Source organism: Arvicola amphibius, chromosome 8, assembly GCF_903992535.2.
Source record: "Arvicola amphibius chromosome 8, mArvAmp1.2, whole genome shotgun sequence".
NCBI classification, from domain to species: Eukaryota; Metazoa; Chordata; class Mammalia; order Rodentia; family Cricetidae; genus Arvicola; species Arvicola amphibius.
The window spans coordinates 51,293,405-51,306,989 of record NC_052054.1 but is presented as its reverse complement, the minus strand read 5'-3'; the positions used below and the strand labels follow the sequence as shown (position 1 = coordinate 51,306,989).

Sequence of the window (13,585 nt, the reverse complement as noted above, 5' to 3'; positions counted from 1 at the left end):
TCCCAATGTATTCTCACTAGTATGACGGTTCACATGTATGAAAGGGGCATCCTTTTCAAGTTTTCTCATGTTCGTATACTTTCTACTTGGTATTTGTCTTGTAACAGATGGAATATCTTCTTCATAGTCAAAAACACTACTTTCACAAGAAGATACCGGCAAAGACTTGTCTTTTTTACAAATCTCTTTATGAGAGTTATCCGAATGAACACTACTGTTCAAAGATCCAGAGCATTTCATGGAGTAAGGACTTTCATTTGTAAAAGTGACCAAATTGTCTCGACCTTTTTCTGTATTGTTTGGTGGTGAAAGGTCTCCAATGAAATCTTCTTTGTTTAAAACATGGGATGAAAGGGCACTTGTGTGTTTACACTGAAAGGTAATCTTAGCAGAAGATGGGGGTTCCAATGTAGCAGCATCCTTGTGAAATATGGAGGGTCTTACTGATAGTTTGCTTGTTGCAATCACTGAAGAGTGTGTTCTACAATTTTCATTGTTTAATGGATTGTCTGGAATCAAAGAATAGAATTTACTCATTCATAGTGCTAATCTCTTAAGGACGAATTTAAATTGTTTGTACATCTAAAACAGCAATCTGAACAAAAAGTTTAGCCCTCTCATCAAGATTATACAACTGAAACAATCAAGAGACAACATTAGTCATTATTTTAAACATATATTCTTTTGATCAAAAAAGTTACAGTAGCTTTAAGGAATATGCGAAAACACTATATTTGTTTCATGAAATAATATGCTGATTCTTCATGTTATCTGAAATACAGTTAGCATATTTCTTAGTTTCCTGTTATACATGAATGATACTGATTAGGGTTTACAGAGCTTCAACAAGCAACTCACAAATATCCTACCCTCTTGAAAATAAGGAATCATATATCTATATTTTTTAAAGAGAAAAACTCCTGTAGAAAGAAAAAAACTTAACTGTGTCACTAACAACCCTATATACTTATGCAGGAAATGATGACAGTTTTCAAATAAAATATAATTTTACTTACTAAATAACCAAATGCCTACAATAGATTTGTTTTCTTACCACTATTTTCATCTGCAGTTCCGTCTAACTGAGGTATAGAAAGATTGGCAAAAAGCAAACTATTATCACTCCACTCCATTTCTTCTTCTGAAGATGAGTCATCATCTTCTGTTGAGCTTCTGTGGGTATTTCTACACAGTGACCTAGAGAATATTAAAAGTCATTGGTGAGTATGACCATTAGAAAAAGATGCATCTGGGGCTGCAGTGATGACTCAGGAGTTTAAACACTGGCTGCTCTTGCAGAAGACTCTGTTTCAGTCCCAGAACCCACATGGCTCACAACTGTAGCTCCAGTTTCAGGGGATCTGTTTCAGGGGATCTGAACACTCTCTTCTGGTTTCTGTAGGTAATGCACACATGTGATGCACAGACACACATGCAAACATACATGCAAAATAAAAATAAAAATCTTAAAAGAAAAAGTGTATTTTAGATGCAAAGATAAAAATAGCATTTAAAAAAGAAAAACAGATTTATTTTACTTTATTAAAGTATACTGCTATGGGACCTGCAAAGTTATTATAAAGTAGAATTTATAATCTTACTCATGTGAAGTATAAAGCATCATAATTGTTACTTATGGCCACATCTTGGGTTACCCTATCTAGTCATGTCCTTCCTCATAATCTCTCTGCATCCTATCTGTGATAATACATACACATATGTAACAAATGAGAATCAAGTGACTCTTAAGAAGGTAGCATCTTAACATTTTTAAGATATTCATAAATGAACCTTTAAACTCTGAAATGAGAAACAAGAATGCAGTGTAATGCAGCACTGAAATCAGGACTAGAGAGAAAGTGATCAAGAGGAGCTAGAAGACAACATGCTAACTGACTTGATCCTGCAACAGCTATAAAGCAAGGTTACTGAAAATTCTGGGAAAATCTGAGGTTCAGCTAGTTTAAGTTCGATCACATATTTCTACTAGCTTGGAACTTTCATTCCCATCTAGATGCTCAAAATATTTCTTCCCATACATAGCCTTTTCCCTCTAGCCTCAACTGCTTGAAAACCATTTATCCTTTAAGTCTTTTACAAATCACAATTTGTCATAAAATCACTTTTATGTGCTCAAAGAAATGTTACACCAGACATGATCTAATTGTTAGTTATTATTGCTTAGGTTTTTTAAGGCAGGGTTCCTTTGTGTAGCCCTGGCTGACCTGGAATTAGCTCTGTAGGCCCGGCTGGTCTCAAACTCGGAGATCTGCCTGTCTTTGCCTCCTAAATACTGGGATGAAAGGTGTGCACCACCACACCTGGCTAGAGTTATTATTAGATTCTAATAATTCTAGTCTAACTTTCTATTTGATATAAAAATCTTATTTTTAATAGTTCTGATAAATGTCTGTCTCCATGGTCTCTCTAACAAGGGCTTGCTCTCTCATATAATAACCCTTCAATGATTAGTGACTTCAGTGTAACTAACTGCCTTTCGATATCACACACAATGAATATTTTCAACTTCCATGCTATATTCATGCTTTATCCTCCATCATAAGGAACATATATGTCATTTTCTACATGTCAATATTCAATTTATAAATTTTATCACTTCTCCTTTAATTACCTAATTAGACCAAATATCCTCTATTCTAATGTTCTTTAAAAATGACAGTGTTCACAGATCTTTCTAGTTGTCTCCTTTTTCTTTCTCTTTACTCTCTCAGTCTTCTTAAACTGTGGTACACGTGGAAAAACAAAACATTAATATATAGGATACATTTAACAAATTCCTTTCTACATTTCTACCATTCAATTTCTCTCGAATATGGTTATGAGATGTCTGAGTCTCGCTCAGAGGCTAATTAGAGAACCACAACGTCTGTGATGGCTAATTTCGGTCGCCAACCTGACTGACTCTGGATTAACTGAAATGTGTATCTCTGGGCATTCCTGGGAAGAACTTTCCAGATCAGATTACCTGAAGCAGGCAGTATCACCCTAAATGTGGGCAGCACATTCTGGTGGCAACCTAGATAAAAAGGCATGGAAAAAGGAAACTTGCTTTTTGTCTGCTTGCCCTCACTCTTGCTGGCATCTATCCTGTTGCTGTGGCATTCCTTCACAGTATGGGGGAGGGGGAGGAGAAACTTCTTTGGAATTCCAGTGTAAACTGAAGAACAGCAGCTCTCCAGGAAATCTTCCTGGCACAACAGATTGGGCCTGCTGAGACATTAGTCTCGTATACTGAACAACTACCAGATTCTTGGCTTCTCCACTGTAAGATGGTTGTTGCTGGTATGCATCCTGTAAAACAATCTCATGGATATCCTTTTATATTATATATTATATATAGCCATTATAAATATATATTCCTTCTATCAGTTCTGTTCTGTTGTGGAACAATCCTTTTTTTTACACTAGGATTACATATTACTCTCATTGGTTAATAAAAGCTGAAAGGCCAGGGCAGTAGCTGGGTAGGAAATTAGGTGGGAAAGCCAAACTAAGAATGATGGGAAGGAGGGCAGAGTCGGGAGAGACACCAGTCAGCCACCCAGGAAACAAGACATGCTAGAGAAGAAATAAAGCCAAGAGCCATGTGGCAATACACAGATTAATAGGAACGGGTTAATTTAAATGTAAGAGTTGGCTAATAACAAGCCTGAGCTATCTGCCAAGCATTTATTAGCTTACACTGTTCCTTTAGAAAACCTTTTTGGTTTTTTTGTTTTGTTTTGTTTTGTTTGTTTTGAGCCAGGGTCTTACACTGTAACCCTGGCAGTCCTGGAACTTACTATGTAGATCAGGATGTCTCTAACTCACAGAGAGCCATTTGCCTTTGTCTCATGAGTTCTGGGGTTAAAGGCATGCACCATTATATCCAGTTCTTACTGACCTTAAAAGTAAACCATAACAACATTGTTTGCTTCTTTCTGAGACTATTTATTTGAGGTAAGATCTAATATGTAGCCTTTGCTGGTATTAAAGGCATGTGTGATTAGGCCAGCTATTTGCTTATGTTTAGTATTTAATTCACTCAGTCTAATCAGACCTGAAAGTCACTTCTTATTTTTAAGCTGACACTGCATACTGCTATTCAGACCCATTCACAGTTACTAATCACTCTTTTCAAGTTCAGTGGTTTAGGGGAGCTTCAGTTTTACCCATTGGTTCCTCAGATGTGTCAATACTGTACACAGAACTGATGGTTTAAAATGTAGCAGATTATTTTGCTGGGAACATTAAATATATGCTACACAAAAAAGTCATTATTTAGAAGGGATTTTAAAAGTCAGTTTCACAAGGCATCTTACAGTATCAATAATAACATAATTTTCTACAAAAGTACAGCAACGTGACAAAAAGTATTTATTACAGTAACTGAAATAAGTTTTTTTTTTTTTAAAAAAAATCACCTCTTTTTGGCACAATGTTCTTCAATATCATTGTCCCATCTCTGGGACATCACCAAACTAAGCTCCATTTCCTCCTTTTCAATCTGTGGTGCATTTTCTTCATCATCACTATTTTGGGGATTTTGAGAGTCTCCAAAGGAGTGACATGGTAAAGGCATCCTATTCTTTTCTCCTTGATATCCATCACTTTCCAAACCAGCAAGAAGATGTACCAGTGCTTCATCAGGACTACTGTCCACTATAAAACAAGCAAATTAATCACCAACAAATAGCTTAAAATTTCTAAATGATCTAATAATTGATATCGATTATGAACCAACACAATAGATGCTGACACACACTAAAAAGAATATAATTAGTGCAAAAGATCAAGTGGATTACCTAATCCTCCTGTCAAAATGAGCTCCTTACACCATCTGAATGAGAAGAATTAGTGACCTTATTAAAAAGAAAATTCTCGCTAGCTCTCTCTGTCTGCCCTTTTGGAAAGGTAGCTTCTGCTTCTTTCTCTTCTCCCTCCTCTCCCCTTTCTCCCTCCTATCCTTCCCTCACCCCTCCATAACCCACTAAATAAACTCTATACCCCAGCTCAAATAAAAAAAAGAAAATTATCAGATTCCATCTCACATCTATTAAATGAGAATTTCTGAGGTAGGACCCAGAGACTGATGTTTTTGAAGAGTTGTCCAAGTGTACTTAGGTATGGACAAGCACTAAAAAAAAAATATGGCCATAAGTGTTCAAAGTAAAGCATATTCAAAGCAATGCTAGTTAATTAAGTATAATAAGATATATATGTAAACATCTTATCCCACACTTAAACTTTACACACAGGATAGTCAAATATAATCTAGTTGAGATACATAAAGTTTTTAAAAGTTTTTTCATAGCTTATATTTTATGAAGTTATACCATATATACTAAGATTCCTAAAGTTAAAAACTCACAAAGTATCAAGGGTTAACAGGCTGTGATAAAACTGGAATCTTCATCTACTGTTGCACAGGGTATAAAATGTCCTTAATTTCTGGCACACATCTAAAATCCTTGTAATCTTTAAAGTGTGCATTTTAATATGTTAAATATATCAGGATGGGTGTTTGCAACCAGAGGAGAAAGGCAGGATTAGAGCTGACTTCTGTCTCATCCTCCAGCCCTCAGGGTAGAACAGTAGCGGATGGATGGTTACTCACTCTTGGTCAATTAGTCTTGCCTACATAATGAAACATCCACTAAATCCAAATACTGCACATTTCCTTTAATTTGCGGTTCCCAGATTATAGACAGATACATAAAAATTATATGTGTGTGTGTGCGCGCGTGCGTGCATGTGTGCGTGTGTGTATATACTTTGAAAGTAGAAGTAAAACTGCCTAAATGAACTAAGGACTTACAGGAGGAAGGGTGAGGTGAGGAGTTAGGAGGGATGAGGGGGAATATTCCCAATATACAATATATACATTTTGAAAAGTTTAAATAAAATAATAACAAACAAAAAAAGAGTGGGGTGTGTGATTAAAACATGATAAATTTACTTACTGAAAGTTGGTGTCTCACTCAGTCTTTGAGTCAAAGGCTGAAAAGTCTGACTATTTTCCATGAGGTTCAAAATAGCTTCTTCATTAATAAGAGCCTCTTCTACTTTATGTCTAGTGCTACCTTAAGATGACAAAGAATACAAACTGCATTGAGACAATGACTGAAGTTCTAAAAGTTAGCAGTTTACACAGTAGATTTTATATAAGTTATGGGATATTACAGTATAGCTCTACATTAAAATTGTAAAATGTTAGTGAAATAAATAAAAATGCAACACAAATTTAATAAAAAAAAGCCAGCGACTTAATGGGAAATGAGCAAAGAATGTAAAACCCAATTGTTAGATGAAGAAATCCACATGGCCTTTAATTTGCTTCAACTCATCATCAGAAAATGAAGGTTAAAATAAGGAAATGCATTGCAAAGAACCACAGTAGCACAATTTCTTTTGTTGTACTTCATTTGTATCTATTATTTAGCACATTCAAATGTTATCTAGGATCCTCCTGCCTAAAAACGCTATATATGAAACAAAGCGGCTAATCATAAAAACCTTTAGAGACATAGAAAGGGTAAAAGAATAGGAAATAATTTTTGCTATATCTATATTTATTTCTTAGGAGAAAACCAACCAACCAAACAGCCAAATATTAACTTAAGTGTTCAATGCAATGATGCTTGATTTAGTATTTTCTGTTTAATTGAAAAGATAATCAGATAATTTCACCTTTGCTCAAACCTGTGTCTTTGTGGACTTCTATCATATTGGCTGGTGTACATGGAAGCATTTCAGGAGAAAGAATCTCAGAGTGCAATGTTAATTCAGCAGAGAACTCTTGGGATCCATTGCTGTAGTCCACAGATCCTGATAATGTTCTGCTTAATTAAAACATAACTTTTATAATAAACTATATAACAACACAATAAAATTAGCTCTAATATCTATAACAAATAACACTTACACAGAGAAATCATTCTGTTTGAGAATTTCTTGAAGTCTCTTCTGAAATAGTTTTTCACTTTCTGTTGCTGGCACAAATCTGCAATCTTTAAATTTGAAAAGTGCATTAGATAGCAATGAATGAAATACTTTTCCTTTCTCCTTAAAGGAGCTTTGAAAAATCATAGCAATTTCTTATCTTTCTTCTAACTCATATCCCACAACCTAAAAGTAGTCCTGTTACAGAATTATACAAAAGAGAAATGGATGTTATTAACAATAAAATTAAGAACTTATCATTTGAAGTTTTATAGTTATAGCTTAAAACAAAACAGAAAAAAGTTGTTCTCTACCCACAATCACATCATATACTTCAAAATTAGAAATTTTCTCCTTTGTAAAATATATTTCAATTTTAAAAGGCATAAAAAGGCACTTAAATTTTATCAAAACATTTTTGGCACTCTAGATATAACAATAAAATTTCAAAATTTTAATTGAACTTCAGTAGAGACTTACTACAATATTTGTTTTCTGAGTGGTCCTTTACACTTTATCTTTAAAGTTTCGCTGTATTCTGTGGCATGTGAACTCTCAACTTCTTTCAGAATATAGCAACTATTATAATAAATGAATATTTTTCTTAAATCAAGGTGAGGGTTTATATGGTGTTTCTAAGTTGAGACCCATGGTCTTTAGTATCTTATTTGGAAATAAAGAAGAGAAGAATATACTAAAGGATGAACACAGAACAACAAAGTGAAGCAAAAAGGTAAGGTACACAAAAACCAAAAAAAAAGATAATACAATGACATGTGGAGATAGTTATAAAGATTTAGTGGTTGTACAGCAATGATGGTAAGAAGCACAGAAAAATTAAAAGTAATTTATTAAATAAAATCTAGTACTAAGAGAAAATTCAATGACTATATTTTTCTACTAAAAATATTTCCTTAAGTCATTAAAGCATTATCAGGCATATACCTTGTGACTCAGGCTGGCTAATTTGAGAACTTTCATTTCTGTTTCTTCGCCGTTGCTTTTCATCTTCCCATATGGCCTGGAGCCCAGGGTTTCCACCAATTTGAGCTGCAATCACAATACTACAAGGGTCAAAGTGAAAAATTCTTTCTATAAACCCCTAAGCTTTAATAAATACCTTTTTGGGATGGGGATATACAGGGATACTGTGAATCCCTGACTGGCCTGGAACTCATTATATTACTCAGGCCTGCCTGGGACCCATAGAGATATGACTGCCTATGTCTCCTGAGTGCCAGGATTAAAGGCATACACTACCACGCCCAACAATATTATCTTTTAAGAAGAATATTTACTGTATATGGTATAAAGGACAAATTAACCCAACTCGAAATTTATCATGTTGCTTCCTTTCTAGCTTTTTGTCCTATAATGATTGGGGAAAAATACCAAATAAATAAAATTCAGAGATCTGATGAGAAATAAATCTAAAAGTTCTCTCCATGACATATAGCCTGTATATAAAACAATCAAAGGGCAGAGTATATGAAATTATTTTACACTGGCTAATGTTATTTAGTGTCACTTAGTTTCATATCTGGGTAAATAAAATCAAGCAGATGGAAATATACAAGAGCAAAATGACTACCCATTGTGACGAAATATAAAATGTTTTCTGAAGAGTCATGTGTTGAACGCTTGGCCCCAGGCTGGCAGCTACACTTAAGAAGTGACTGGATTACGAGGGCAGTAAGTTAATCAATGGGATGATCCATTCAATTTAGAATTGAATGGACTATAAGGAGTGGGCACAGTTGGAAGAAGTAGGTCACGAAGAGTGGAAGTGCTGCTGTATTTATCTTGTCTTGGTCCCTTTCTGTCTGAGTCCTAGCTTACATGAGGTGAATAACTGATCATCATGACCTCCTGCCTTATGCCTGGAAATGATGGCGCCGAATGACCATGGACAGAAACCTGTGAAACTGAGACACCTAAAGAAGTCTTTCTTTAAGATGGTTTCCCCAGGTATTTTTCTAAATGCAACAGAAAGCTAGTCAACATACCCTCCCATCATAAACAAAGAGCACACTTGAAATATCTTGTTTTCTTCTTCTATACTTCTCCAGTAATGCTTCTACCCTACTTTTGTCATTATGTTTTACAAATAAAAATACATATTAAGAAAAATTGTGTGCGTACCCTCAATGTCCAGCCTATTTAAGATGTCAGCAGCTACAGCATCCACTTCTAATTCACATGTACTCAGAGGTTCAACACCTTCCAGTAATAAAGAGCTGTAAAGAAATGATATCAATAAATACAGTAACTGTGCTAGCACAAACTCCCCAAATTGTTGTTGCTGCTGGGGATCTGAGATTTCTTATGCAGGAATTTGTGTTTTAGTAGTAATGAGAAAACCTGAGGTTAACAAATGAATTCATAATTATTCGTGATACTATGTATATGTAATAAATTAATGACAGGATAAGAAAAACTGTAAGGACAACCTACTAATAACATTTAAAGTACAGTCTATATATTCTGAATCATATTTTATACATAAGGAATATTAATATTCAGCATGCTGTTCTGGCTAAAGAAAACAAGACAACAGAGGGACAACATAAGGATTCATGAAAAATCATAAATATATAAAGTAAGCTGCATAGAAGCATTTCTCCCTGCATGATTTTCAGATAAGGGAAAGTAAGCACACTGAAAGTGGGCCAATTCACTATTCTTCTTGTCCTTGGCTATTCCTGACCTACTGAAGTGATAACCACATGAACGTTCAACAGTGAGTTATTGCTAGCAAAGGTGACAACAGTTTAATTTTATAAGAACTACAACAAGTTTTCACTAATGCCTTTGACTTGAAAACAGGGGTTAGTTGGAGATTTTTTGACCTTCAGACCCACTAAAAAGAAAATTAGGAAGACACCATGTAACTGTCCATTGCTCTCAGAATGCACAGAAATCTGGTACAGGTCCTAGTTTGTCTGTTCCAAATGCAAGATCTCATGCGAGAACAGATTCTAAATGAAGAATGAAAGATCAATAACTTTACCTGAAAGTAGGAGATGAAGATTTTATTAACATTATATTGGATGTTATTTTAAATGTTTTTTTTTTTATTTTAAAGATTTACTTATTATGAATACAGTGTTCTGTCCGCACATAAGTCTGCAGGCCAGATGAGGGCACTAGAACTCATTACAGACGGTTGTGAGCCATCATGTGGTGGGTGGAAATTAAACTCAGGACCTCTAAAAGTGCAGCCAGAGCTCTAAACCACTGAGCCATCTCTCTAGCCCCTATTTTAAATGTTTTAAGAAAAACATTAGGAAACTTTCATTTTCTATTGTCTTTTCCTAAGGTGGGACATAAGACATTATTAATTTGTCATGACTGTTGGTATAGCTCAATGGCAGAAAGCCTGCCTGGGATGCCTGAGGTCTGGCCCTGATCATTAACAGTACCCTCACACTACAAAACAGAAAGTAATTTGTTAAAACACAAAAACACACACACCTTTGCACTATTCCTACAGAAAGGCATAGTAAAGCTAACTTATCACAACATCCTTTACCTTTCAGAAAAAAAAAATTCGCAAAGTAGAATGGCCTCTCTATTCATTGTTTTCTTAATATAGAGTAAAAATAAAGTCAATGAATATTAGTGGTCCGCCCCATTCTTCACGCTCATAAACACACAAACCTGCTACCAAGGAAAGAAAAAAATCATCTGGGAAATCGCGCAGTCAGTAAAATTTTTGCCATACAAACATGAAAAGGACGGTCAGTTCTCCAATATCCATGTAAAAAACTGGGTCTAAGACTCTTACTCTGTAATTCTATCCCTAAGAAAGGAGAGAGGAAGTTCCTTAGGAATGCTATTCTACCCAAGTGTTCCAGGGTCAGTGAAAAACTTGGAAGAAATAAGGTGGAAAGTAACTACAGAAGACACCTGACCATGACCTCTGGACTCCATACACATATATAAACAAACAAACGCATACCAACAAAACAAAACAAAACAACAACAACAACAAAAAACCCCAAAACAGCACACTTTCAGTGTGCTTACTTTCCCACGAAGATCAGTAAGTTAGGGAGATGGTTCTGAAGGGTGCTTGCAGGCAGGTCTAAAGACCTAAATTTGACCCCAAGACCTCACATGGTAGAACAAAAGAACCAACTTGAGATTTGTCTTATGACCCCTACACTTCTGCAATAACACATACACACACACACACACACACACGTGTATATATATACATATATACATACATATATATGCATGCATGTCTGTGCATGTACACACACAACACCATATTAAATAAATTAATAAATATAGTTCAAAATAATAAACATGCCGGGCAGTGGTGGTGCACGCCTTTAATCCCAGCACTTGGGAGGTTGAGGCAGAGGATCTCTGTGAGTTCGAGGCCAGCCTGGCCTACAAGAGCTAGTTCCAGGAGAGGATCCAAAACTACAAAGAAACCCTGTCTTGAAAAACCAAACAATAATAATAATAATAATAATAGTAATAATAATAAATTTAAAAGAATAAAACAAGGCTAGCAAGATAACTCACTGGGTTAAAAAAAACACTTGCTAAAAAACGTGATGACCTGAGTTCTATACCCAGGACTTATATGGTAGAAAGAGAAAAGTGACTCCCACAAATTGTCCTCTGATTGCTGTGCATGTGTTCATATACACAATAAATAAAAAAATGAAAGTTTAAAACCTTTTGAAAACTGAGTGACACACATGTAGTTAAAAAGAGGAAAACTATAACCATGTTGCCAGTAACGCAGTGACCAATAAGAGGCTCAAGAAAGCTTGATCAATGTAATGTAGGACAAGAAAAGAAATCCCTTAACTTACTAATAACTTAGAAAAGTAGTGATTACATGTCTGCTTTACGGTAGGAAAATCTAAGCATTTGGAATTTGCTATAACTTTAACAATAAGTATAATCAGCAAAACAGTAAAAGAAACAAGTTGTATTTTGTCATGTCTTTATTTCCATACCTCCTAAATATTTAGAGTCTAAAGGGTTATTTAAAAACGTGTTACTTCAATTTTAAATTGCCATTTTATAATAACTGAGTTTTTAACTTGATAACTTACAAGACCTCAATTTAGACTGCTTGATGAAGACTAATACTGGCAAGAAATATAACAACTTACATCAGACTCCTTTTATTAATTAGGTAATTAACTATGTATGTTTCCATGATCTGTTTTTTATTTATTTTATTTATAAAGTCACAGTGAATTTTACATTGTGTGTTTTATATTGTGCAGGTGTGTGTATCATCACATGGAGAGGTCAGATGACAACCTGTAGAAATCTGTTCTCTTCTACCATATAGGTTCAGGGATCAAACTCAGATCATCAGATTTGGCAGCCACGTTATATACCAATACTGAGACTTGCTTTTACAATAAATGTTTAGAAGACCCAATATAGTAAAAGGCTAAGTTTTAATTATAATAACCAACAGTAACTGATCATAGTCAGAACACACATAAACGTTCCCTTCTTTGACATCATTGGCTAACCTTGGTATTTCATCTTCTTCCCACCTAAACAAAGTACCCGCAGCAGAATTTCCTGATAATTGCTCCTTTAATGATCCAGTTGCATGTGATGTATCACCTAGAAAAAGGCAAATTTAAATAAATCATACTTTTAAACTTTTTATTTTATCCAATAAATTCATCTACCTATTTATTTATTATTGGAGACAGGATCTCATAACATAGCTGTGGTTGACCTAGAACTCATTTTGTAGACGAGAACAGTCTCAAATTTACAGACCTGGCAGACTCTGCATATATCAGGAAGGTTATAATTTGTGCAAAATTGTTCTATTTGTAAAATAGTTTACAAATCATGCAGTGTACCTAAACATTGTATCTTAAAGATTTACTGATACGCAGGATTACATATGCACAGCTGAATGCAGTAATTCCAAACTAAGAGTAGGAAAAAGTGTTCGCAATGAATTAGAGTAACAAACAGTTACAAAATGTCACAGTATAATAAAAGTGTATATCTAAATGTTCAGGTAAATATAATTAACATCTCATTAAAAATAAAGAAATGTACTTTTTAGAGTTCAAATTGCTAAATCAAAGAGTTCAGAGAAAACACCACAGAAATCAACAAATGACAAGAATTAATATACACTTTTCAATAGCAAGTCTGACTATTAAAGGTCTTTTTTTTTTTCCTCATGGTTTATTTTTTTTTTTTATATTTAAAAATTTCCATCTCCTTCCCTCCTCCTCCCCCCTCCCTCTCCTTCTCCTCTCCCTTCCCTCCCCTCCCCTTCTCCCCCTTCCCTCCCCTTCCCTCCACCCATACCTCCCCTCCCTCCCTCTCAAGGCCAAGGAGCCATCAGGGTTCCCCACTCTATGCTAAGACCAAGGTCCTCCCAACTCCCCCCAGGTCCAGGAAGGTGATCGACCAAGCTGAGAAGGCTCCCACAGAGCCCGTCCATACAGAAGAATCAGAGCCCAGCGCCATTGTCCTTTGCTTCTCAGTCAGCCCCCGCTGTTGGCCACATTCAGAGAGCCGGGTTTGGTTGCATGATCCATCAGTCCCATTCCAACTGGAGTTGGTGATCTCCCTTTAGTTCTGTCCCACTGTCTCCATGAATGAACGCACCCCTCACGTTCCTGAC

At 35.3% G+C, this 13,585-nt stretch overlaps 1 protein-coding gene across 1 annotated transcript in view; it reads right to left on the bottom strand.

The window, feature by feature from the left end:
* The window catches only part of Rev3l (REV3 like, DNA directed polymerase zeta catalytic subunit), a 142,474-nt gene that overhangs the window by 67,028 nt on the left and 61,861 nt on the right, over positions 1-13,585 (bottom strand). The window contains 9 exon segments of the mRNA XM_038338930.2: positions 1-509; positions 1,055-1,197; positions 4,425-4,662; positions 5,964-6,083; positions 6,691-6,839; positions 6,926-7,010; positions 7,888-7,992; positions 9,085-9,179; positions 12,459-12,555. Of these exon segments, the coding sequence (XP_038194858.1) occupies positions 1-509; positions 1,055-1,197; positions 4,425-4,662; positions 5,964-6,083; positions 6,691-6,839; positions 6,926-7,010; positions 7,888-7,992; positions 9,085-9,179; positions 12,459-12,555 (1,541 nt within the window).